Raw genomic sequence first — 27,361 nt, forward strand, 5'->3', positions numbered from 1 at the left:
ACATTTATTGTGTATTCTCTACATTTCAAATACTCCCATTGTAGGTCGCTTTGTACATTTCCATTATAAATCCATGTCTGTCAACATGTGCTTTCCAAAAGCAGGTCACAATCATTGTGAAAATCAATAGCAGGCCGCAGGTGCTGTTGATAGCGCTGTCCTCATATTGAACCCTCCAAAAGTCAATTGATTATTAGTCACTCGAGAAAAAGGCAAATGCCACTCACCATCATGTCCAGCAATGACGCCACCTTTGCCGCCAAGCTCTTCTGTTGTGGCAAAGCCATTGAGCAGTTTCTGCCGTGCCACCGGAGGAGGGGTCGGGGGCAAAGAGGCAGGGGGTGTGGGGGGATTACTCAGATTGTTTTGCTGTAAAAGAGATGTGAGAAATGTGAGTAACCCAATGCTCCTCTGCAAACATTTTACTTTGGCTTATGCCTACGGCTGCTCTTAATTACCTTGTGAATCAGTTGGGAGTAATAGTCTGAAACGCCGTCCAATGTGGCGCTCCCAAATGTGCCCGAGAGACGGCTTTCACCATCCAGCTGTCCTCCTCCGTAGGGCATAAAGTGGGCAAAGTTCACCCCCACCAGAGGCTCCATCAGCGGCAAGAGCGAGAGCTGACGATGCAATAAAAGGAGACAAATGGAGAACTATGAGAAAAGGGCATGCGCTGAACAGCATTAGATGTCATGTGACCTCTGATTATGCTTTGGAGTAATTGTTTAATCCTATTTAAACTGTTTTTATAAATATACTATTTTCTGGTGGCAAAGGATGTATGCACAACTTGTTAATCATACAATTCATAATATATTCATCATTCCATACCAACAGCACAAAAACAATGAAAAAAATAATAATGGAAACAAAAAAACACTGACAAGAAATTTTGAAAATCTTTAAAACTCAATTCAATTGAATTCTGCACATGGCCAGAAGGGGCACTAAAGAGTCAACTGCTCTAACTAGTCATAGCATCATATTCTGTCAATTATATATATATTTTTATGTTATTCTATGTAATTGCAACATCCTGCTCTGCTCTTTGATCTCTGTAAGCCTGATAAACAAGTAATGACTCTATATGGCACAGCATTTCTTGTCTGTCATCATGCTTGTGATTAAAAACATAACATTCTCATATGGTTATAGTCTGGAAAAATATAACAGTATTGCTCACAATGGACAACCATAAACAACTCCAGGAAAATAGCCACAAAGACACAAAAGCAATGCTCTCTATCAAAATTATGTTTAACAATAGGTATATCCACATGGCCACTTGAAAATAAATAATTTCAAATGGAGCTTTTATATCTTTTTTTCATTTCTTGTTTTAGATTAGGGCTGTCACGATAAACCAACGATAAATATCACGTGATTTATGCAAAGCTTTTGAGTGAAGCACAGGAAAATGCTGCTGCATCCGAAAGCCAGAAGGCGCTCTTGTGCAAAAACTCCAAATACGCACTGCAGAAGAATCTTTTTATCACTGTTATTCAAACCTCATCTGGTTTTTTTATGATAATAAAGTATATTTATAATGATCATGTTTGACGGGTGTTACTTTTTCAAATGCACATTATAAGCGACTCAAACTCGCAAAGCTTTTAGATGGACCAGCATTTCCCACTGATCCCACAGCCGTACTGCACGGACAAGCTACGCATAAAAAAAAATATTGACACATTGGATATCCTAGCCAGCTCGATTACAATAGGATTTAGTGGTATCGCAATTAATAATCATGCAGCCCTATTTGAGATATTCTTGTATATTTATAGCTGTACAATAGAAATAGGACTCTATCACAGCTTTTGTTTTAAAATCCATCAGCTATCAGCAGCTTATCGCATTGCTCATGAGCAATTTACCCTCCTCCATCCCCAACTCCACAGCAAATGTACAATCAGGACTCAACTTTCGGATATTCTTCTACATAAGTTTTAATTACTGTAATACACCTCCTTAAAATGGAAGGAAGGAGTCGGGAACCGGAAGACATTTTAAACATTTAATAAATTAATATAACAGCCAGCGGCCCCTCACGGACGACCGCCGGCGAACAAAACATAAATATAAATACAAATACAAACATAACACAAGTTCGGGCCCGGTCATCTCTCTTCGACGGTCCGGTCGCTCGTTCCTTTTATATGCTCCCATCTCCTACGTGATTCGAGGCCGGTGTGCGCACAGCTGGCGCTAATTCACAATTACTCACCGGACTCGAACCACGGTCTCGCCCCGCCTACTCTACTACAATTACATTGAATTATGTGTTACAAATGACATTAGCACTCCCAGCTATTATTCGTGCTGGCTGCATGGATGGGCAGGGAGTTTAGCCCGGAACAGAACCATACCGCCAATGTACTTATGCTAAGTGTCAATAATTTTTACTATAATGATCCTGACAGAATTAGGCCTAGTTTCACAAAAAAGGCTTAAGGGTAGTCACCGAATAAATAAACGTTTGACAATTTGAAAATAACATGCCTTGAAATATCTTAAGATATGACAGTGCCATTGTTTTGTCTCATGATGAACACCAGTAATAGTTTTTCAAATGCATTTTTTATAAAAGTGACTTAAATATACTTTTTTATTCATCTAAGACCTAGTCCTGGCTAAAGCTAAGCCTTGTCATTGAAACCGGGCCTTAGTGTTTTATTACACACTTAAGCTCAGTTACGCTTAAAGACCTATGCAAGTCTGAGAAGACTGAGTCTGATGTGTCATACCTGTTTTAACTGGGTCATTACTGGCTCAGTAGAGGAATAAAGCACTTGACTCTCATCCTCCTCTTTTTTCCTCTTTTTACAGCGTGGGGCTGGTCTATCTCCGCTTTTGGGAAGCCTCTTGTTCCTCTGCTTCTTCTTGTCTTCCGAAAGTAATGGTCCAGGAAAGTCAGGGTGGTTTGAATCTGAAAATGTCTGTGGGAGAGTAAAAAAAAAACTGTCAACATGTCATGCAAAAATACCCATGTTTTGCAATTCTAGTTTCATTCTAGGAGCTGAACATCTGTATGTCAACAGATATTATGACCTGTGTTTGCAGTCTGTATTGACTGCAATGAGAAAGACTGTCAAACAAAACACAAAGATCACATTTTGGGAAACAGATCCATGACATAACTCAAGATTAAGAATGACTCACCCCAGTGCTGTCCATTGAGCTCTGCCTCAGCAATGCTTTGCTGTCCAATGATCCATCTTCCTCGGACCTCAGGCTGTCTTCAGACCTCTGATGGGGTAAGACATAAGGGGGAGTTCTCTTATTCTTTAGCAGATGTTTGAGGAGTTCGTTCCCAGCTTCTCCTTTAGAGCTGTTGGCAGGGCTTTGGCTCGCAGAATGAGAAAACATTCCTTCTCTGTCTCCTTCCACCTTCACCATACCTATTCCTATGGCCATCTCCATTCCCTTATGTCCATGGCAGTCACTTGCCTCGACCTTCTCCAGCTTGATGTTGGACAGAATCCTGTCATGCATTTCCTGATGGCCCATCTCCACCCCTCCACCACAGCTGCCTTCTGAAAGCTGCCGCTCCAGTTCTGAGGGTGGCTGGCTGCACATTGAGCCCGGGGTGGATGAACCGGGCTGAGACGTCTCACAGAGCTCATGCTCACTGAAAACTATTGGGTTTCTCGTAGGTGTGGATGAAGTGTCCGATACACAGGGTGTTAAAGGGGCCGTGAGATCTGAGTGAGGTGTCAAGGGTGCTCTCAGTGACTCACAATCATCATCTTTCTTCTTCTTGCGGTTTCTTTTCTTCTTGCCCTTCTCCTCTGGGATGATATTGGAGTAGAGCTGTATGAGCGAGGGACCAGAACCTGGGAAATTTGGAGGTAAAGGTGTGGGTCCTTCCATTGAAAATGGATGACCTTGGGGTGGATTCTGATGCATCATATTTGGCCTAGGATACCTCTGTGGCCTAGGTTGCATTTGGACAAAGTTAGGCCCATGTGGTACTAGGTTCTCAGAAACAAATCCAGGTCCCATTTCCTGATGGAATGGGCCATTACCCATAATGGGTCTTGACGGCCCTCCGCTGAACCCTGGCTGCATGCCCTGTTGCTGTGGAAACCCTGGCCCTTGCATCTGCTGTTGCATTCTGGGTGGCTGCATGAAGTCCGGTGGAAGCTCGGTCTGGTTATAAAATGGCATCTGGGAAAGGGCCCTCATGTTACCATCTTGGCAGTTAGGGACTTGCTGTTGATCCATCTCCATGCATTGCTTCAGGCGCTGCCTTTCCACCTCTTTCATGAGCTGTACCCTTTGCCTTTCCTGTTGCTCCCGTAGTCTCTCCTTACGCTCACGTTCCTGGAAGCCTTCGCTGAACGGGTTGGTATCATCAAAATTCACATGATGAGACTCACCATCCGTCTGCCCCTGACTGGGTCTAGCAACTGGCTGTGGCGTAGCCTGTGCCTGCACTACCTGAGAGGGCATTACTCCTGGCATTTGAGGTCCTCCGCTGGGAACTGGAGCTCCAGGGTGCCATCCTGAGGCGTTTGGAACATTAGGTGTATCCATCTGACCAGGGTGGAGCCGAACAGGCATCAAAGGACTCATTATAGGTTGGTTTATAGGGGTTCCGACTGGCGTCATGGCAGCTTGAGGCTGCATTTGTGGCATCCCTGGGATCATTTGGGGCTGCATGCCACCCTGTTGCTGCTGTTTGAGTCTGTATTCCTCTATGAGTTCTGCATGCTCCTTCTGCTGTTTGCGGATCTAGGACAAGCACAATTTTTTTATGTTAACAAATTTTACTACAGTGCACATGTGCAATTTTCTTTAGACCTAGTTTATATCTGTATTTTACAACATGCATGACCTTACATTAAACGTTTCCTAGTGAACAATTACAGGTTGTGTCAATAACAATGATTTCAAGTCATAAATGATTTCTTCTGTGTTTGCTTTACCTGCTCCAGCTGTTTCTGTACCATCCCTTGCTGCTCTGTCACATGTTTCAGCTGCTCTGCATCCTCTTCAGGAAACTCACGCCCTGCTTTCTTGGCAGTCCTCTGTTTAGCTGACAAGGCCTTCTTTGACTTTCTGTGGGCCCCAATCTGCTCCTCCAGGAACTTTTGTTGCATCTGAAGCAGGTGCTGGGTTTCTCTGAGCCAGTCCTCATACTGAACCTTCTGGTTGTCATCTTGGAGGCAAAAGAAAATGGGTGGAACGATTAAACACTTGGTTAACCCTTTTTGATTAAGTTATAGCAACAAGAAAATAAAATATATATTAACATCTTATATTTTTGAAAAACTTACGAACAAATCCTGTTTCAAAATTTGGAGGATTGGGTCGTGCAATATGGGGAGCAACTTTGTTATCCTAAATAACAGATCAACAGTACTATGAGAAAACAGCTTGATTAGTTGTTAATGATGTGAAGAAGGTGTGAAAGAGTCTCACCTGTACTGGAGGTACAGCTCCATCAGGGCCTTGTGGTACCTGCTCTGTCAGGACGCTGGATTTAATGATAGAGAAAGGAATAATGAATGATGACACAGTAACACAAATTGCATTTCAATAAAATGAATCTTTACAGATTTTAAGAATCACCGTTCACTCACCTGTTCACTGCCATTGGAGACATTCCCATGTTGTTCTGAACCATCATTTTATTGATGCCTTTTAACGCAACCATCTTTGCCTTCATGATCGGGTCAGTGATAGAATCAAAATCTAAAAAAAACAATGGAAAATTATTGTGTTCATATTAATCAAGCATAATTATGTGTGCTTTATAGTCCCATTCGTATCTAAGAGCAAATGGCTTGCTGTTTAAAAAACTGAACAAAGAAGCAAGATGGTGTCTAATATACACACCAACTTACCTATGTTTGGGAAGAATGATTCATTGGAGCGCTGTCTTATCATAGCCTGCATCTGCTTCTGCTGCTGTTGCTCCTGCCTCTCCTGATCCAGAAGATCTTGTAAAAGAAGAGGCTGTTCTTCCAGAAGCAGTGGTCTGATTTGATGGCCTTGCTGAGACAACATTTCCTGCTGAGTAAGAATACTGTGTTGCTCCCCTGAGAGAAGAGCATCCTTTTGATCAATACCAAAAATATGGCTTTGTGGTTGTTCCTGAATAGAGCCAGGGACTTCTAATGAACTTTCACCATGAGAAGACACCAATGATTGGTCTAAACTGAGACCAGACTCCATCCCCTGCACTGAGAAGTTTCCTTGAGCCAGCAGAGTGCTGCCGAGTGGCACTGTAGCTTCCTGATTTTTGGGGTCGCTTTGTGTGACTGACTGTCTGCAATGTTCTTGCTTCAGCGCTTCACCTTCTGGTGGTAGATTAACCAGCAAACTTGAGAGCACTGGAGTTGCATCAGAATGAATTCCAGTCTTTGCAACCTCTAAACTAGAACTTTCAATTACTTGATCCTTGCAAGAAGTGTGCTGGGACATACAATCTTTAATCCCAGTTTTACTATCCTCCTCGGTTTTCAAAGAAATCAATCCTAGATCCTGAGGAACTTCTTTATTTTGGCCTTGAGACTTAGAATCAACACCTATGCCACCCTTCATCGTTGACACAGAACAGGAGGATGAGGGTGTGTCAACAAAACTTTCAGTCTTTTTCTCTGTTTTAGGCTTTTGGACATCTGACAATTCAGTGTGGTCTTCCATAGGGTCACTGAGATCCAAGTCCTCGCTGAGATCTAAATCAGCATCGGCGTAAGCAATTATATCAAATTTACCAGATGTTAAAAAGTCATCAAGATGCAAGTCATTTGTTTCAAGATCCAAGTCTTTTCCATCATCCGGGTCAAGATTTAGGTTCTCTAAATCTGCATCGACAAGGTCCTTCACTTCAACATCTTCAAAGTCCTTCACAGCAGATTCATCTGTATCCATTTTCTCCTCGGGTCCTTCATTTGTGGGTAGAGGAACCTCATCATTTCGTCCAGCAGCAACATTTGTGAGTAAAGGAGCACTGAGAGTCTCATTGGATGCAGGTTGGCTTATAGACCTCATGAGCGGGATTTGCGGATATCCAGCCCTTAATGGAACATTGGCTTGATGTAAATTCCCCATGCTCAAAGAGCCCTGCATCTGTGTAACGGCTACCTGAGACTGATTCATTGTTGTGTCCATTGGCTTTGGAACCTGATTGAAAGGGAATCCCATGTCTTCGCCACCCATAAAACCTGAGGGTCGTTGTTGTGATGCAGATTCCATTCGGTTTCCCTGCATAACAGGAAGTCCAAAGGGAAGCCGAAGCCTGTTATCTGGCGCTCTGTGTCTAAGCTCTATAAAAGTCTGCCCCATGATGTTATGCTGTTGCACATGCATTCCATGAGGAGGTAAATTGGGATTTCCTATGGGATCGCCTCCCATTGATTTTCCCAAGTCTATGGACATGGACCTTCTCATCTGTGGATGAGCTTCCATTATCTGGTCCTGCATTTGATGGGGCCTTAAACCGCCCAAGGATCCTTGGACACCAGTACTGATAGCCATCCTGTAAAGAACAAGAAATACATGAGTTGCCACATTCATCAAAATGTTTTGTTTTTCTCTAATATGCAGTTTTTCTCACCCTGGCCCAGGCTGCCTTATAGTAGAATCTGTATCCACAGGAAACTGTAGTCTAGAAAACTGGCCTTCAGGAAAATGCCCCTGTTGATCTCCAGGGTAGGTTCCGTGGAATAGCTGAGCACCTCTAACAGCTACTGCACCAGGATATGGTGGTGGTGGTCGATTAAAAATATCACCCTGCTGGTTGGTAGCCTCTTGACTCCAGTGTTGAGGTGTCCCTGGAGGCATGGTCAAAGGATGATCTTGTACATTCTTTTCTTGCCGTATGGCACTTTTTTGTTGCTGTTGTCTGAGGATCAACTCTCGAATACGTTGACGCTGTGATCAAATAAACATGTTAGTATGTTTGCATACAGTTGTGTATTTAAAATTTTCAATGTCATACAGTGCATCACATAAATAAACCACACCTGTCTAAGTCTTTCCTCAGCCTCAGCAAGTGGTACCGACTGTGCTTCAGTGCCCGGCTGCCTTATGGTGTGTGAATTCATACTTTGCACCAAACCTTTATTTTCTGCACACTGAGGATGTTGAATCATGGGTGCCTGCTCGAAGGGGTCATGAATTGGTGTCTGATTAGGGCGATTGGATAGTGGGTGAGAGACAGAATCATCTGTCATACCCAGATGTTTTAGGGTCTGAGGTCCATGCTTTGTTGGACTGGCGAAAGTGTCTTGCATCAAGACTTGAGGAGGAGAGAATGGATCTTGATTGGACATGGGCCCAAGTCCCATGGCCTGCCTGGAAACTACGGGGTGAGGTGTGCGTGGGGGATGTACACATGAATCATTAGGTAATGACTGAGATCTTCCCATTGCTTGTGCGTGAAGATCAGGTCCTACGGAGCGTTGAAATCCTGCAGGTTGGCTAAAAGGATCAGGGTTCCGTTGGTGACTTGGAGATTTGGGAAACCTGTCTGGCATTCCAGAGCGTGTGATGCCGGAGGGGTGCGCATACGGATCCATGGACATGGGAGAAATTATGCTGTTTTGAGTCTGCTGTTGAGATTGTAGGGTGGGTTGATTCATCATGACTGGATGGCGAGATACAGGCTGTTGAGAGTAGGGTTCAGGGTCATGTGGTCTCGGTGTGCCGGGCATTCTAGCGTATGGGTTAGAAAATGGTGACTGACCGAAAGGGTCATTTGAAGGTCTTGGTGTGGCAGGTTGTTGTCCATAGGGATCACATTGAGAATACTCTGGCCGAGGGGTGGAGGGGGCACGGGCGTATGGGTTACAAGGAGGCTGTCTAACAATTGGCCCAGGTTGAGAAAACGGAAGGGTTTGGGGATGCCGTGAAACCCTTTGGTTTGAATAGCCTTCACTTCCTGCGGGACGTGGAGTGAGCGCAGGCTGTGCGTATGGATCACTCAGTTGATTTTGTGAGAATCCCTCAATAGATCGAGGGGGCATCATTGGCCTTTCAAAAGAATCCCCACTAACTCTCCGTGCCTGCATGCCTGCAAATTGTTCCTGAGCCTGAGGAGGTGGCATAGGGGTTTTAAAGACCTGAATGGAACCTGATTCATTACTGCCTGGAATAGGAGTGAGTAATGGACGAGCATAGGGGTCTGAGAGTATCATCCTGCCCTGCGGCATTCTCTGGTAGGCTTCCTTTCTCATAGACACCCTTGAGAATGGATCATGGCCCGGAGACCCAATAAGATGTCTCCCATCTGATGTCTGAGTTGCTCTGGGAGGACACATGGGCTTGAGAAAAGGGTCTGTATTTCCTGCGGGTCTCGGGGTGTCTGGGGGCTTGGCATATGGATCATTACATATGGCTGATGGTGAACCAATAGGCTCTGAAAGACCCCTAGGAGATTTCCCTGATTCAGAGTTACGACGTGGAGTCACCTGCCCAGAAGGAGGTGGTCGGGGTGTGCCCACCATTTTGTTGTAGGGATCCCAGGGTGAAGATGGCCTCGAGCCAGAGGAGCTTGGAGAGAACATTTGAGGAGACTGGGGTTGAGATCCAGAAGAGGGGGGTGGAGGATGAGGACGTAAAAAGACGTCTTCTGGCGAAGATGATGTGGGCGTGCCGGGCATCTGTGTCTTTATACCCCCATTCTTTGAATTGGACTGGTTGGGAGACATGTTTCCATTATTAGAATGCACAGACACTGGACTTCTCATGCTTCCAGGGGAGTCATCCTCAGATTGGTTGAGGGACGGGTGCTGTTGTTGCTGCTGTTGAAGTTGTTCATTCTTCACTTGCTCAAGTTTCTGTGTAGCTTCAATCTTAGCTTGCTGCTTACTTTTCTGTCTCATTTGCTGCAACATACCGTCAAACTGAGATTTGTTAATATGCACATAATAATATAATTTATAACCAAAGCACTTGTGTTATGTGTTAATGTGCACTGTATGTTTATTAAAAAAGTTCCAACAATAACGAGGAATGCTTGTGGGAATAAAGACTCCCCAACTGTATAGTCAGCTGACCAATGCTACACTTACCTGTCTATACTTCCATTCTTGCTCATGCTCTGATTCCTTGTGCTTCAGTGGGTCTTTGAACAGTAACTCAGGGTCCAGTGGAGGAATAGCAGGATCAAACTCTTCTAAAGGCTGCTGGGGCTGAGGCGGCTCCCGCTTAATGGTCTCGTTGGACATTTGGACTTTGTTAATACGTAGGGCTGCCCTGTTATCTCTGGCCTTTTGCTGTGAATGGGCGGTTTTGCAGTGTTGATATCATTGACAGACCATCAAAATTCAAAGGTTGCATTCAATTGCTGAGATGACATAGTTTTCAGACTAATTGCTTGAACGATTTTTTTTTTCAAAGTGCTACTCAAGGTAATTGTTCCATATCTTTTGATTTTTTTTCAGAAGACCAGTTATATCAAAGAAACTCTTATGAACTGCTTGAGTTCAGTTGAGAGCAATAAAAAAGTAGAAAAGCTGCATTGGCAGTTGCTTAATTAATTCTGAGTTTTGTCAAGGTGTAAAGGAAAAATTACAATTATTTAGGGTAAAACCATTAAGGGTTTCAAAATTGGACTGATGAAGACACTATTACTGTCCTTCAAACCTAGGGCAGTCAATTTAACATGTTAATTTAGTGATTTACTAGAAGAATTGTAAATCCTCATGGCTCCTGATCTGTATGTACGCATATGTAAACAGACCCCAAAGAAAAAAATTGCAGATGGGACCTAGTCCTATGTGAACTACCCCTAAATCCAGGACCCACCAGCACAATAGATAGAACCATATGCCAGTAAAAGACTGCTTGTGTCTGTATTAAAAATGTAATTTTGATACTATCTACATTCCTGTCATCAGGGGCTTTTCTAAGCAAATCATAATATGTCTAATTTTGATTAAATACATTTGGTGGTAAAACATAAACAAGATCTGAGAATTTAGCAAGAAGGATATCTTACCACATATGGAGCCCGGTCCTGTGAACTTGCTTTCCTCCATAGTTTAGCAATTTGCTTTACACGTGTTGACCAGTCTAAAGGTTATAATATAAAAATAAAAGTGTATATGAAAATAAATATTCAAGAGTGTTATATTTATAGATATTATAAGGTAGTGCATTGAAATCAACACAAAATTGACACATCCTGTCTTACTGTTAACAATTTATCAGTGCCTATTATTCAAAAATGCAAATGTGTTTCCTTCTTTAAATTCCCTGAGATACATCCTATTGTGGATGAATGGTCTTTTTCAGACCTGGATATTCCTCTTTAAGGTTTGGGAAGTTGACATTAGTGTAGAGCACAGGTGCGACAGTGGCAAGCTCTCCCAGCGTCTCTTCTTTCTCCCACTTCAGAGTGCTCTTCTGTGCTGTGGACATGGCGTCTCCCTCCATCTCAGGTGAAGCAATAGGAGCAGAGGCTGAAGATGAACCTGTCGCAGACCATGGACCTGCGGTCTCTTGTGCCATCAGATTAAACTTCCTGTCTCTGAACAGTAGATATAAATAATATTAGATCTCAATCTCAGAAATGCCAATCTCAAAGAAATGTCAAGGACTCAGCATTCTGATATTATAATGTAGATATGATAGAGGCAAACATGTTCATGGCTGACCTTAGATTGTCTGGGAAAGGCATGCGCTGCATTGGGGGAATATTTCGAGCCATATCGTGACCCGCTCCAGGACCCATTTGTGACTGTGAGAACGGTTTGGTTTCCATCAGACCATTCATCATTGGTATCCGTGCGGCCATTCCTGTACAAAAAAACACAAATACAACTGACCTACAGTGCAAGCCATGGTTGTTCAAACATATGTTGGCCTTCAAGATTTAACACAATGTTGTAATACAGTCTGCCAATTTTTTACATCATTTAAAGACTGAGCAATTAGGCTGCCAAGCTGTGCAATTCCATTGAATAATTGCTTTCGAAGAATTTTCAATACGCAGTTCAATACAAGTTAACCTCTATCTGTGATGTGCTAATAATTACCACTGACAATAATTTCCACTCATTCCTACGTTTGTTCGCATACATTTTTATTGCATCCGCAGTTCTGAACAAGCAATTTTTGACATCCAGATTGGACCAACTCAACCAAATTCTCAATGACAGGGACTTCACAATAAGTATCATTACCATAACATTCATCCAATGCTCCCAACAAACCTGAGTTAGGTTGGGAGGGATGTAAACCAGGTCCATGCAGGCTTTGAGCTCCCTGGATCTGTTGAGGCATTACGCTGGGGCTCAAGACAGCTGTGAAGAGATCTTCCACATCCTTCCCGCCAAGCTCTACAAAAAGAGACGCAGATCTTCAGTTTCTTACAATGTACCAAAATGAACACGTTTATTGGCAGCTGCTGCTTTGTGTTTGAACACACCTGGTATTTTGTAGAGTCTGCCGAGTATGGATTCTGTAAAACCAAAAGATTTGTTTTATAAAGCAGGGAAAAAGCAGATGAGTATTTCATAAAATGGATACAGTTAGTGTATACAGACCATCGGTAACCATCTTATCCAGCTCAGGGCTCAGAATGCCATCCAGTGGCTCTGGCGTCTGACGCAGGTGAGATCGCCCAAGATGAGTCTGGTATGAGCCTGATGCCTCGTCTGATAAAGGCGGAATGTCCAGACCTATACATAAACAGAGAACATACATAAAATCATATATATAACTGTTTTAAATGGAAAAGCACTATGTGCAAATAGCACTTCTCCAGAAGTGCCCCAGAAAATAAGTGTTGTTGTTGTTCAATAAGGGCAAAAAATGTAAACAAATGTTCTAAAATGATTTACCCTCACATCATTATTATAACACTGTTTAACATTCAATTAAGACTACAGTGACCAATGGCTATATATAATAAATATACAAAAAAAGATTTAATATACATTATATAAAAAGAAACTGTGCCCCATATGATCTGAAACAAAACGTTTTAAAAAACTCTTAATAGACTCTAAACATTTAGCAAATTATCCCAAAATTATCCCCAAAACTCACACCGATTTGGAAGATTCTTTGGGTGAGAATATAAAAAAAGATTTATTTACAATTATACAACTATATCACATAACTACATAAATTATATAAAAAAATTAAATAATAAATTATTTAAGATTCAATTAAAAATATTAATTTCTAGTAACTACTACTGAGCAGTACTGTGAATAAAAGGAAACAAGAAACGAATATAATAAGCAAAGCCCTACACCATAGAATGAACCTGTTGACCCTACAATAAATATACTGTGAAACCTCATGTAGGTCAAAACGCTTTGTCTTTCCAAGGCTGTTTTTACAGCAGGGACGAATACGCAGAAACATTATCCAGAAACTGCAGGACTGGTTCCTTTTCATCAAACCAAGGCTTCGTGTTGATCTCAATGGAACGGTGCACCCATTCTCCACTCAGCCATACAATCTGAGACCCTGACTGCAGCTTCAGAGAGGAAGGTCATTCAACAATGCCTTCAGTTTTCTAAAATGCCTCTCTATAGTTTGTCTTATTTCTGCACTTTAACAGAGGAAGAGTCCTTGGCCAAGCCTGTTAGCGCAGCGTTAAATTGCTGCATCATTCTCAGTCAGTCGGGTTATATAAATGCTTCTGACATCTCTGGGATGCCATAAAACTGAATAGACTGCTGAGGCACAATGGTCGAATTCAGGTGCGGTGTGGGTGATGTGTCAAACCAAAGACACTTTCAATATGAACCCTAATGTTAGCATAAATCAAGAAAAGAGTGTGCGAATACAGGCGGTAAAGTAATATAACAAGAAATAAAAACATGACCATGAGACTCTTACCAAATGATGAAGGAGAGTAGTCAACTTGGAAAGGGCAAAAATCAAGACCTACAAAGACCCAAACCAAATACAATGAAGGATCAGCAACATGGAAAAATAAATAAGTGAGCGAAAGAAACCCTACGATGAAGCCACAGTTTATTTATAAACACTGGAATGAATGAGATCATGAAAAGCAAATTATCCATAATGACAAGACAATTAAGACCAGCATAGCAAAAAACATATCAGTGTCAGTGTTGGGAATAGAAGCAGACCTACAAAATTTAAACTACTAATTTAAAGGTACAGTTCCCCCAAAAATAACAATTCTGACATCATATACTCGGCCTTGAGTTGTTCCAAATCTGTATAAATGTCTTTGTTCTGATGAAGAGAGAGACATTTAGATGAATGCATGTAACCACACAGTTCTTGGACCCCATTGACTACCATAGTAGAAATCTCGATGGCAGTCAAAAGTGCTGTCCTACATTCTTCAAAATATCTTCTTTTTTGTTCAACAGAACAAAAAAAATAATAAGCAAGTTTTCCAACAATGGTAGTAGATGGTTGCCAAGAACTGTTTGGTTACAAGCATTTCTTCAAATATCTTTCTTTTTGATCAAGAACAAATTTGAGGGTGAGTAAATGAAGTCCGAATTTTCATTTTTGGGTGGACTGTTCCTTTAACTACAACTATAAGGCTACTACTATATAGAAGTTTCAAAGTTGCTTCCCAACACTGACATTACTAAACTTGGATACTAGAGTCAGTTGCAACAAAGCTTTATAAACCTAAGGAAAATTTGTAGTGACAATACAATATATATGCAGGATATACATTAAGGGTTTTCTTGGCTTTTTGGTTTTGCTGCAACTGGTTAATCTGAGCAGCAAACCTTTGCTGTAATTTATCATAAATTGAAACTGTAATAAGGGCCTACCGGACTGTTCTGTCTGCTTGCCAATATTATCAGAAAACATTCCCAGCAGCTCTGTGTCTGATTTCAGCACTTCAGACATCTCTACCAGAGGCTCCGCAGAGTTCTCTGTGGATGTGCATAAGGAGGAAAGTAACTACCAAGTCTAACAGTTGTAGCCAAATAAACTGGTCTAAATTGTGCAGACCATTCTTAAAGTCAACATGAAATGGCATGCATCATTTATTTTACCCTAATTTCCTTTGTTTCAGTTGAGTAGGAAATTAAGCGTAAAAAATAAAATGTATGGTGGGACTTTGGGAATTGAGCGAATCATGAAAAGTGGGTTTTCTAGACCAGAAAGGAATCTGCTTCCCTGTAGACCTATTCCCCATCTGAAACAATGTCGGCACTCACTTTTGAGAAGGTTTTTTGACTGGAAGTGGGGTTGGAAAGTCAAGCTTACCATCACCACATGCACAAAATGACCGGAACGTATTAAATGAAAATACATTTTCATTTCATGTTGACTTTACAAAAAAGCAAAATAAATTAGACTGGATGTGAACATTAAATGGCAGTGAAATACTGTAATGTAAAAAAAGACGAACAGAAGATAAAAGATTTAAAAGACAGAGAGTGTGTGTGTGTGTGTGTCCCAGCATCCTTGTAAACATACGTGCAGCTATTGCTTTACTGGTCAGCGGAGCAGATGATGCACAGAGCGAAGAGTTTGATAAAAGCTTCATCTGATTGGCCGTTAGCTGCTTCCTGTCTCGCTCATCCTCCAGCAGCCGTGTGGTTTCCTGTCGGCTCTGTTTGCTCTTGTCCAACAGGTCTTTCCCGAAAAAGGCCTCCTGGAAGTACAGATAGAGTCAGAACACTTTACATTTTTGTATGTTATGCTATTGTGCTATTCCTATTCTCGTATGGCGCGCATCTGGTCAAATAACATTGCGGTGTTCTCATGTTTTTAATGAAAACATTGTTGAGACAGTATCTTTACAGATGAGCGGAGATCATCCAGGGGTTGTTGATGAAACCGGGTTGGTCGGAGCAACACTACACAGACTGTCATGTTGTGGGAGGCCCTCAAATGAGCTCATCTTTCAGTCTTTCTCACAGCGCTCAAATGCATCCTCGCAGGACACACTATCTGTTAAGAAAAAAGCAGTAGTGCTTGCGACGCTCTCAGGAGACTAACTGAGACGAGCATGAAAGCATCATGCTTGCCATATTGCCAGTAATGCGCCTTCCAACCGCCTCTCCTGGTCTGTCATTTCAGCTCAGCTCACCTGACATCCTCTAGCTCCAGAGAACCTGCCTGGCTATGACATTAAAAGCCTCCGTTTTCAATAATTCATTTGAAGCGGCTCTTCTGAGAAGCACCGTCAGGTTTGATTCACCGGCTCAGTGGTGACTCAGCTAGCATTAGATCAAGTTTACACTGTTCAATTACGTCATTCTCAAACTTACTCAAGCAAACCTGCACCCTTTATATAGAAATATAGAGTGTTCTGGGCCCAGATATGAATATATTTGTTGATATTAAAAAAACTTTGAGAAAATTCTGTTTTAAAATATTATTTTGACATCTTTTTACTGGAGTGTTATATACTGCTAAGGTGTTTTTGATCTTAATATGTTTTTGTCAAACATGTCAACACTGCAATAAAATGATGTGATCAATAAGTCATGGCAACTTATTTAACACTTGTTAACAAATAAGTTAATACATTCAAACTTGTTTTTGTTTAAGTTTTGGCCACACCTGTAGGTAAGTGGGAAAAGCCTCCTCCAGTTTGGTCTTCTTTTTCCTGTAGCGTTTCCGTATTTTAACTTCAGGATTGTCAGGAAGATCAGACAAACAATGTTTTTCGTCAATTGGAGTGTCAGGCCCTTGGTCACCCCAGCCTACCAGAACAAAAAAGGGCTACCATGTTTAGGAAACTGTATATTCAATATATTAATAAGTAAATAAAAAGGTGAGAAGAACATGGACAAAGAAATGAATAACATAGATCATTGGTTCTCAAACTCTTCAGATCAAGTACCATCTTTTATAAAATTTGTCGTTACAAGTACCACCTAATGACTGCCACAGAAAATCACTCGATTAAACACTTAAATGAATAATAACGCTGTGAATCTTTACTTGCCTCACGATAAGATACACCTCATCCTCTAAAACTAATGTATTATTAATAATACAAACACTTTTTTATCCAGCTGTTTTCAAACTAAAGAACATGTTTTTTTCAGGGTTTTTTTCCAATTTGGTCAGCAGTAATAGTGGACTTTTAGTATTATTATTGTATTCGAAACACGAAATGAATATTTCGAATGAATGTCGTGTCATGTACTCTTTATACTCTTCAAGTACCACTGGTACGCGTACCACAGTTTGAGAACCACTGACAGAACCACTGACAGATCTATGACACAAATTTTTGTCACATCACAAAAAAATAGTTTGACTTACATTATGCAAGAGGTTTACTGAAACTCATGCAATGCACAGACACATCTAGCAGCTGTTACTATGTAGTATATAATATAAAAAAACATATAGAAGATATTGTATGGTACTATATTTATAGTGACAGTTCCCTAAAAATGAAAATAGAGCCACAATTTTCTTACTCATGACATTTCACACCACTATGACTTACATGTGAATGGATACTGATTCTGTTAGTACCTCATATTCTGTCTAACATCAGTCATACAGGTTTGAGGAGATAATAGCTTGAGTAAATGACAGCAGAATTTTCACTTTTGGGTGAACTGTGCCTTTAAGATCTGACCTAACAGAAAAGTCTTCCAGCGGGAAAAATATCCCAAGTAAAGCAGTTCACTGATTCTTACTTTCATCTTTTCCTTGCAGGTTCTCAGAGCCAGTGGAGTCCTTTCTGGACAGAGCTGGTTTGGTTCTGCCAGGGCCTGTTCGGTTCCTCTGTCTCACCATGAACCCTCCAATACCTGAGAAAAACATAAATAAATATAATTGTGAAGCCAGTGACTATATTTTCTACATTTATTAGCATTTGTTTAATTTATTATTTCATGTTTATATTGTATATTGTATATAACGCTGAATAAAAATATAAATGCAAAATAATTTGTTTTACAAACAAATCCTATCATATATTATTTTGCAAAAATACTTGTGAAAAGTGAAAATACTACTTCACTTGCATAAGTGAATTGAAAAGAAGACATCTCAAGGGGTTTGTAGATATATGACGAGTTTTGTTCCAAAATGAGATAAATTTTAGAGGCTTTGATTATGTTTTTGGGTGTTTAACAATGGATGTTCATGTTTCTAATTTCATAAAAAGACTTTATATTTCACATATTTCAGGCCTTTTGTTTGATGTCCCTCTTCTCACAAAATGACTGGATTTTTTCAGGTCTATAAAGTCCCTCCTTCCGAATCACACTGATTGGTGAAGCTGACCAGGTCTGTCGTGATTGGTTCCCTGCATAGAGTGTGTGTGTGAAGATCTCCCACCCGTGCCATATTTAAGGTGGTGCTTACATTAGCCAGTTGTCGTATGAAAACAGTGTTTTAAAACGAAAACGATCTTCGTTTATTCTGCCGATTCTACATGCATTTAGAAAAAATGTTTGTTTATACTACACTACTGGAAACGTATGACACATGACCATTGAGACTGGCTGGGCATGTGCAAACAAATGTAAACAGTTGTATTGGCATACAAAAGCTGGTTGTTGATGAGAGTTGGTTACTAGTCACAGACCGGCCAGTACAAAATGAACATGATGGCAAGGAAAGGCAAGAACGTCTTCGCATGGATAATGTTAGATGAGGTAATCCATGTTATAAAGCTTGTTTGATTTCATTCGGCGCCACGCAGACGGATGTCATTGCAGTACTGAGAGCACGATTTAAAAGCATACGGCTCTCGATTCTGTCTCGCGTTGCTGTAATGTCATTGTGTCGATCCGTGTACGCAGCACATTTATTGGATAGTAAAGAAATAAATATAATTAGCAGCTTGAGGTCAAATAAGCCTGTTGTGTACATGGTCGTTGCGAGGCTTGTCATTGTCGCCTTCAGGTAGCGTAATGGCTCAAATGAACGGGGCATAATGAATCAGGGAAGCAAGCGCAATGATACAGATGACCCATTCAGTGAACGAATCTGGGCAGCCACGCCTGCGTATTCTAAAGTCAAAGTTTTCGTCCATTTAAACAGAAACGAAAACCTGAAGTTTTCAAACTAAAACGGGGTCTGCAGCGTTTCCAAAAGTCTCTGTTTTCGGGGATCGAACTCTTCATACAGAATCAACTAAATGCCATTTAACTCCCCTAAGTTCTTAATTAAATTGTTTGCTTTATTTATTTGTAGTTGTTTCAAGATGTTTCTCTTTATCATTTGAAATGGCAAACAGCACACTATTTCTGTCCATCAGAAACTGACAATGGTACAATGTGAACAATTTTATCTGATAAAAGCAGACATATTACAGAGAAACGCTTTTGTTCTGGCTCTTACCTGGGCGGTAGGGCTTTCTCTTCCTCTTCTTACAGGGATCTGTGTCTTTAGAGTCATCTTCTGCTGTACCTTCTCTTTCAGGACTGGAATCTGATTTCATTTCACCATCAACCATGTCCCGGTCTGCTGCTGATGCTGAACACACACAGTAAAATGTAAGTACAGGAGAAAATATTGCAGACTAAAACCCATTGAAATGTTTTGTACACTAACTAGATCCCTCAGGTTTCCAGCTAGACAGCTTAAAAGAAAATCTCATGTATGAAGGTCATATCCATTGCTCCAAACTTAAAGCAGCATAGTTACGTGTAAATATTTTTTTCTAATCCCTCAACTGACTATACATGGATTGAGTGGTATATAACAGATGGTACTTTTGATATCCTCGAGGTCCCCATTTCTGGAGGCTTCGGTCTGAGGGTCTGGAGGCGTCTGCAGCACGGCCACACTGTTCTGGTTGATGATCTTCAGCTTGAGTTTGGGTTTCGATCGTCTCCGTCGAGAGGCTGCGTTTGCAAGACTCTGAAGTTGAGACAAACCCGACTCTGTGAGACAAACACCGTCTTGTGTATATGTCCTCGTGAGGTCTGTGGAGCCAAAACACTCATTAGACTTCCTGATCTCAGTAGCATTATTTGAAAGTACTTGTATTTGGAAAAGACAATAAATGACAGATTCATAATCATTTTGTGCAAAATCTAGTGAATATATTTTCTATTCATTTCCATTACTTCAGACACAAAATTCCATGCTATTTTTCATGAATGATTTTTACACATGTGGTCATGAATCAAATTGTTCATATTAATGTAATCTTATTGTAAATAAATGACAGAACCTGTACCAGGATGATCTCTTGCTTTTGGTATTCTCTGTGGCATAAGAACAGGCTCCATTAACTCCTTAACTGATATGGCCGGCGTTCCAAGTGCTTTAATTAAAAAAACAACAACATGAAATTAACCACAAAAAAAGATTTATAAATGTAAACCAGAAAGCTGTTATATTACATCGGTGTTTCTGAGACTACTGACTGCATTTACCAGGAGAGAGGGGGGTGTGGCCTTGACACAGACTGCAGTCAAAGCTGCTCTCTGCAATCTTCTCCACTTCCTCCTCTGAGTGGACACCCTGACACGAGGCGTGCACCCACCTGCACGTGCAGAAACACAAACAATAAACTAATGGAAAAAAAATGCATTTATAGCAATAAGGTAAAAAAACAAGATGTCTTATTGTTTTAATGATCTTGCATATTCAACGCTAAAAGAAAACCATGCACACCCAGACGCACACACAGGTCAGAGCTGGTGATTTGGACGACAGTTTACCTGTCACACTGTCTACACTGCAGGATGATCTCCTCCTCTCTGTAGTCCTGGTGGCACAACGGGCACGTTGCCAAGCTGGCACAGGGGGCACACTGAGTGTAATTATTCTGCCACTCACACCTCAGACCCGCAGACGTGGCACCACACTGGGTACAGGACACACACCTATGGGAGGCCGGAGAGGCACAATGGCATTAATCACACACTGCACAGGCTCCACTGATTTTAGCCGGTGTAATAACTTCTCAAAAGAAGAAACACATTGAAAAGGTTCACACAGATCCATAACAGTTCTGAAAGCACTTTTTAAATCTTTAAATATAAAGTACCTTGACAGATCTCTGATTTATGTGTACTGGTAAAATATTTTTTTAAACATGTAATCAGTAGAATATAAGGCTACAAATAACTATCTTTAACATTATAAAAATCTATAGTGTTCTACATATCTTCATATAGTCAGTACATAAATTGTCAATTAAAATCTTTAGAAGATGTGATGTGGCATACCATTTGCATTTCCAGCTCCCATTCGGCACATTTTGAAGAGGGGGATCCAGGCAGTACGTGTGGTAGCTGATGTCACAGTCGTCACAGAGTAGCAGGCGTCCGGGGTCGCTGGCCTGTCCGCACGCCTCGCACACGGTGCACTCCAGACACCGCCAGCCTTTACTCAACACCACCTTAGTGATCTGACGAGCAAACATGCGTAATTAAACCTACAATCTGCATTTGCTGTTGCTGATGAAGTGGAAAAATAAGCAAATTTGCTGTTCAATAATTAAGACAAATATGTCGAAATATTTTTAAGTATTTATTTCACTCTGATTAAAATGGATATATTTTATTTCATTACAATGTGTTTCAAATATTTTCCTTTAATAAGGACGTAAAAATGTAAGCAATAACTTTGTGCCTGCACAGTGTTCACACATTATTCATACAGAAATATTATGATTGTTTGCTGCATGGATGCTGTTTGTATGGATATGGTTCTAATCTCAGCAATTTCCCATCATGCTTTTAGTTTGCTGTCTGGCACTGATAATTGGTGCCACCACACTGTTGCAATATGGCATGTGGCACATACATTGATTTAATATTCTTTGCTAAACTTGTGTATTTAAAATTAGCCTCTTCCTTATATGTTTTGTTAGTTGCATTTAGTGTGCATTTAAGTGTATTTTTCTTCTCTGTTTCTGTCCCATACAAATGCTATGTAGCTGAAAATATGTTATCTGTATTAAAATCTAGAATGGGATCGCCCACAAGAAAAAGTTGTGCTTGATAGGCAAAATAATATATTTTTTATGTTTACGTTATGTCACCATGATATTGGCATGACACTTAAATGCCTTAATATGTTTTTAAAAAGGCAAAACCAAATCAAAAATAGATTTTAAAAACTGTAAAAGAAAAAACTTAAAAAAACTAAAGAAAAAACTTTAAAACACTAAAGGGGGTCGCACACCGGATGCAGAAGCGCTGTGCCGCGTCGCGTCTAGGACAACTCTGCTATTAATGTGGAATGTGTACCAGTGGTTAAGGGGAGTCCATTAACTCCTAAGGTATTTTATAAGGTAGTGTTAGTAGGAATGCACCGATGTATCGGCCGCCAATATTAATCGGCTGATATTGGATTAATTTAGCACCATCGGCATGTGGTCATGGATTGTTTATTAGGGCACTATGATTTCTGTGATTGGGAAAAAACTGATGTAAAGTAGCAAACACACCAGAAAGTAGCACTGAACAGCTTATAAAATTCAAATTGTGATGAATAGCGCTAATAATTATTCAGCTGCTGTTTAAATATCCAATCTGCTTGTTCTGTGTGTGAATGAGTGGTGTGTTTTTTTGTACTAAAGTGGATTCTTTAGCAACTGGCGGATGTGAACACATAAACAGAGTCAGCGCTGCTCTAACATAGTTTACCTCAGGCGCATTTAACCGTTTCATTTGAGAGAAGCTGCTGTCAAACTTTGCGGAAAGCCGTCAAAATTAAAGTCTGTTGTCAAAATAAAGGTCCAGTTAACCACATGACAAAACTGCTACAAAAAAATTACTAAACTAGCAATTAAATGTAAGTAGACTTAAAACAGAAAAATAAAAAAAACATAAGATCAAAGTTACTGGTTCATATTAACATAAATAAAACACAGAATCCAGAAAAATAAAAATGGAATTTGGGAAAAAAATAAAACGGATTACATAGGTCCCTAGTTTATTAATTAACTGAATGGGGGCAATGAGTTGGATGTCTGAATATCCAATTTTTTTCTCTTAGCAAAATAATTACTGTAAATAGTAACAGCACATACTTAAATTTAACATTTCTTTAATAAATTTAAATAGTCAAATTTGAGTTAATGATTTTAATAAAATAAATATTGGATAGCAAACCTTTGAAGATTGTCATGTTGTCTCATTGTATTTTATCTTAACTTACATATAATCACATTTACACTTGTGCCTCTCTTAAAATGTTAAATGGATCCAATTCATGTTCAGTAAAATTAATTGAATGCAGAAAAAGGACCTAATATTGTGTAGTACTCTATGCAATTGACCGGTATCGGAATCAACCGATAGTTGTTTGTTAAAATCAATATCAGCCCCAAAAATCCTATCGGTGCTTCCCTTGTAGTTAGCCATTTTAAATGGTAGTTTGACTGTAGTTAAACTACTAGTGGGCTGCTGAAATTGTGTTATTTTATGTCAATTTCTGTTAATAATCCAGAGAAATTGGCAGTTTTAATGAACCAGTTCTAGATCTGACATTTTTCTAATCCCCCTACAAGTGACATACATGATGTGTGCCAAAAGCAACAGCTTTAGGATCTCTAACAATGACTTTACAGTCTTCATCTATCATCACCTCTAACAGCATTAACAGTATATACTGGCCACTTCCTATTTAAACAGTCACGTTCTTGTGTGGGGTTAAGCTCTTCTCACCTTTATGTTCACGCAGAAGGGGTGGTAACACTGGCCACACTGAGCACAGGCCAGGAGTCGACCCTCAACACCCTGCCCGAAACTCCCACAAACCACACACATGTCCTGAAGAAAAGCAAATAAAGATATGATGAACACACTGAGCAGTGTACCCTAGATTTTGAGCCGTAAAAGAAAATTTGGGGTTCAGTAAAGCATAAAAAAACCTTTATGGACAGCATTGAAAATAAATCTGATCTGTCCCTTAGTTTTATAAACAAAACAACAATAACATGTTTATTTATTGAAATGTTACTTTTAATATAAGCACACTGACTATTAAAAAAAAAAATTGTACCTGTTTTATAGTGAATGTGTCTGTGCTGGAGAAAATCACCACCGTGTTGTGCATGGCGTTTTCATCCTCTTCCCTAAACGTGCACACTGTTTCCATGGCACTTACCTACGAACAAACATAAAACACACAATACAGCAATTGCTGTTCATATTCTCACACCAAAGATTGTTTTACAATATCAGTCAGATAATGTCACATACCCCTGGCATTGGGATAGGAGGGACTCCATTTTTCATTCTGGCACGGCCACGGCCCCCCCTGCCTGTGACGCCAGAACCCCTGGGTCGTCTCCTGCCAGGGAAGCTAGAACCTCGGCCCTGTGGATATGACAGATATAGCATAATGGTCAATCTTAAACTCAATGTCCTTAAATCTTGTGACCAGTCAGTACAATCCTAAAGGAGACAACCAGGAGAATTGTCCTGGCATGAGAAAAGCCCCCTTTAAATTTGTCTAACCTTAACAACGTTTCCCTGGGCTTTGAATTGACATGATCCAAGAATTACTTTTTTTCCATTGTAACCAAGTGAAGACAAAATTAGTTTTTCAAGTAATATAACTGCATGATGGACATGAATGACATTTTAAAAAATAAGAAAATAAATGATATCATGATGGTCAAATGGTCTCATTTTATTCGCATTTCCTGCAATGTCATACAACTAGTCTTCCTTTTCATATCACCACTTAAAAGACCCTCTGTCGAATACCCCCGACAGCTTAATACCTTGCACCAACACAACCGAAGCAATTTTCCTTGCCTGTTTCCTTTTCTCTTTGTTTACATATAATGAACGGACCTCAGCTCAACTTTAACGCACTTTGACTGAATAACCCAATAGCCCAAAGCAAAAACGACTCCCTCAATTTAACTAGCTGTCATAGCGGAGCAACGTTCCCGATAATGACACCAATTTCGTCGAGGTTGAGACACGCGGTGTGAGATGGCATCTGAGGGAACTGCCAACATGGCTATCAGGCCGTTAAGAGGCCTCGGCCGTGTTATTCCAGTGATTTCAGTTCTATTACACTGTCAGCGCGTTTCCTTTCCTCAGGGGCCGCCATTCACCCTGTCACAATGAAAACCCTTTCCAAGAATTACACTCTCTCCCTCCCTGCCGTTCCTCTTGCTGTACCATAATTTCATTCCTCCTTTCAACTTCTGCCACTCAGACGTTGTTGTTTTTTAATGGGTCCTTTCATCTTGCTGTTTTACTCTATCTTCCGTTACGAAAAAGCGGTGTGGTGGTACTATGGTGAAGTTACAGTGTGGTATGGTTACGCAGTACCATAACATACCATACTTTTTGCACTGAAATGTAAATTTTTATGTCAGCTATTCACCCTGTTGTTTGACTTGCATGAGACAGTAAGGGAGACATAAATTCAAATTTGGATTATTGAAAGCATTAAAGTTTATTTGAAATAGGGGTCTCACGATATACCAGTATTGACAATAATCGCGATATCAAAACCCATAATATAGAAATTTTGATAATTCTACACATATCATAATACTGTAAACTATTCAGCAACTATTAAAAAAATTGCCATAACAGTTACAATGGTTACAAACTCTCTATCTGCCTTAATACGCATTTATTTTAATAGTGATTCATTGACCAAATAACGGACAAAACACAAAATATTGTAAATTTTGATAAATATCGAGAGAATACCGCCAACGTGAACGTTTTGGGCGCGTTATTTTCCAGATGTGACATTTATTTGAGTGTTACAGCATCCGGAAAGAGAAAAATGTAGGATGAGACTTGAATTCGTCCTTTTGGGAATTGACTGGGCTGTTGGAAGCCCGGCCATTGGACCGTGTAGTCCAATTGTCGATTTTTGTATTATTTATTTTTTGCTTTAATTTTAATTTTACTTTAAATACATAGCTATCATAACGACTATTTAAGATACTTCTGAGCGATCATTTGTCATTTTGGAGCTTGACAGACCCCGTTACCATTTACTTATATTAAAAACAGTATTAAATCATTTGCACAGTAAAAAGGATCATACAAATCAACCTGAGGGGGAACAAATAACACATTTTCATTTTTAGGTGAACTATCCCTTTAAATACTTCAGTGACTGTTCTTCCTTCCATGCTTTTTTCTCAACATCCACACTGTTTTAAAGCCTCCTGACATGCACTGAACGCTACAGCATGTTCGTCGAGTCAAGACATGATAATGCAATTGGTCCTGGTCTGGCCTCGTGCCCAGATGGATTATCCGCACGTCTCTGACAGCTCAAGAACAGATGGACCTGCAGTCCACTAAGACCCCTACCGGAGCCAACATGGCCGTTGCGTGGCCCCCTGACCCCTCGACATGCAGCACATCTGCTCCTCCCCGTGGGCAACGGCTCATAACGTGAAGAGATTCAGAACTCATTTTCATTCTTAAGCCCAAGTCAAGTTGTGTCAAAGGTCTACACATGCTGAAAATAACAGGTTAGAATGGTTTGAGAAGCCACAGGCCTTATTAGTGACATCATATCGTGCTGTGGTTGTTTCCAACATGAACATTGTTAGCGTAGAATTTGTTCAAATATATATCATGACATTTTCACTAAACTAACATGCAATTCTTTCCATGAAATCTCCAGAGTTTGGTGTGGTTATATTGCATATTTACATTTCTTAGCGTGGGAATTTTTATGAAGGTATAGAACTTAATGGAGGCAATCTAGTATCTGCTTGTGTCTGGTACATGTTATTAGCTAAACGCCCGTAACAGGGCTGTGAAATATTATGCTGTATTTACCACACGGATTATCCAGGCGGGCGAGCTGTAGGGCTGCCTGCTCTTTGGCCCGTCCCAGCCCTCAGTCGGGTCAAGGGACCATGAGGGGGAACTCAGTCTGCGAGAGATGCTCCATGCTCCCTGAAGATGGGGTGGGTTAGAGAGAGAGGAAATGTGGGCGAGAACATGCATCAACTTAAAACTGTACAGCCAGCAACAGAAACACATACAGACACATGCATGTACAAACAGACATGGTTAACAGAGAATGTGAAACATTAGAGCCGAGCGGATGAACGGAGACCAAAAATGACTTATTTTTGGAGATGTTCAAGCGTTTCATGGCAAAACACAGCAGTGTTTCTCTCAAACATGCAAACAAAATTCATCCTATTAAATTAAGCTTATTAAGGAATACTTACATGTTTAAAATTTGTCAACAGACCCTTCACATTTTGTTGTCAGATTTGTTTTGGTTTCTTGATACGCACGACCTTGTCACCATATCAATAAAAGCACTCAGATCTTTACAGATGCGTGCGATTATGTCAGCACAATAACACATGAATGGAGTACACAAAGAGTGTAAATGAGCATGGCACTTACAACCTTCTAATTCCTCTAATTAATCTGTTTGTGGCTTTAAAGTTCATTTATACCCGGTGATCCTCCGGAAACACAAGCCCTGATATGAATGAAGTCTTGCTCAGTTTTAAGTCTTGCTTGAACAGCAGCCAAAAAAATTA

At 40.4% G+C, this 27,361-nt stretch overlaps 1 protein-coding gene across 8 annotated transcripts in view; it reads right to left on the reverse strand.

The window, feature by feature from the left end:
• Window positions 1-27,361, reverse strand: part of kmt2cb (lysine (K)-specific methyltransferase 2Cb) — a 90,313-nt gene that overhangs the window by 12,417 nt on the left and 50,535 nt on the right. For 2 of the 8 annotated variants that reach the window (XM_056744347.1, XM_056744346.1), the window contains exons 15-47: window positions 26,637-26,756; window positions 24,063-24,179; window positions 23,863-23,967; window positions 23,526-23,630; window positions 21,078-21,259; window positions 20,568-20,732; window positions 20,280-20,389; window positions 20,075-20,167; window positions 19,611-19,823; window positions 19,237-19,371; window positions 17,583-17,696; window positions 16,486-16,628; window positions 15,394-15,571; window positions 14,739-14,843; window positions 13,813-13,860; window positions 12,504-12,638; window positions 12,386-12,418; window positions 12,141-12,296; window positions 11,613-11,754; window positions 11,253-11,485; window positions 10,955-11,028; window positions 10,026-10,229; window positions 7,977-9,857; window positions 7,568-7,884; window positions 5,853-7,489; window positions 5,589-5,700; window positions 5,428-5,482; window positions 5,283-5,346; window positions 4,932-5,164; window positions 3,163-4,737; window positions 2,748-2,939; window positions 459-620; window positions 228-369 (exon numbers count right to left, since the gene is read on the reverse strand). In XM_056744347.1, the coding sequence (XP_056600325.1) occupies window positions 228-369; window positions 459-620; window positions 2,748-2,939; window positions 3,163-4,737; window positions 4,932-5,164; window positions 5,283-5,346; window positions 5,428-5,482; window positions 5,589-5,700; window positions 5,853-7,489; window positions 7,568-7,884; window positions 7,977-9,857; window positions 10,026-10,229; window positions 10,955-11,028; window positions 11,253-11,485; window positions 11,613-11,754; window positions 12,141-12,296; window positions 12,386-12,418; window positions 12,504-12,638; window positions 13,813-13,860; window positions 14,739-14,843; window positions 15,394-15,571; window positions 16,486-16,628; window positions 17,583-17,696; window positions 19,237-19,371; window positions 19,611-19,823; window positions 20,075-20,167; window positions 20,280-20,389; window positions 20,568-20,732; window positions 21,078-21,259; window positions 23,526-23,630; window positions 23,863-23,967; window positions 24,063-24,179; window positions 26,637-26,756 (9,280 nt within the window). The remainder of the gene's footprint in view (window positions 1-227; window positions 370-458; window positions 621-2,747; window positions 2,940-3,162; window positions 4,738-4,931; window positions 5,165-5,282; window positions 5,347-5,427; window positions 5,483-5,588; window positions 5,701-5,852; window positions 7,490-7,567; window positions 7,885-7,976; window positions 9,858-10,025; window positions 10,230-10,954; window positions 11,029-11,252; window positions 11,486-11,612; window positions 11,755-12,140; window positions 12,297-12,385; window positions 12,419-12,503; window positions 12,639-13,812; window positions 13,861-14,738; window positions 14,844-15,393; window positions 15,572-16,485; window positions 16,629-17,582; window positions 17,697-19,236; window positions 19,372-19,610; window positions 19,824-20,074; window positions 20,168-20,279; window positions 20,390-20,567; window positions 20,733-21,077; window positions 21,260-23,525; window positions 23,631-23,862; window positions 23,968-24,062; window positions 24,180-26,636; window positions 26,757-27,361) is intronic. The other 6 variants (XM_056744352.1, XM_056744348.1, XM_056744353.1 and 3 more) reach the window with 6 other exon arrangements.

This window comes from Triplophysa dalaica, chromosome 3 (assembly GCF_015846415.1).
Source record: "Triplophysa dalaica isolate WHDGS20190420 chromosome 3, ASM1584641v1, whole genome shotgun sequence".
NCBI classification, from domain to species: Eukaryota; Metazoa; Chordata; class Actinopteri; order Cypriniformes; family Nemacheilidae; genus Triplophysa; species Triplophysa dalaica.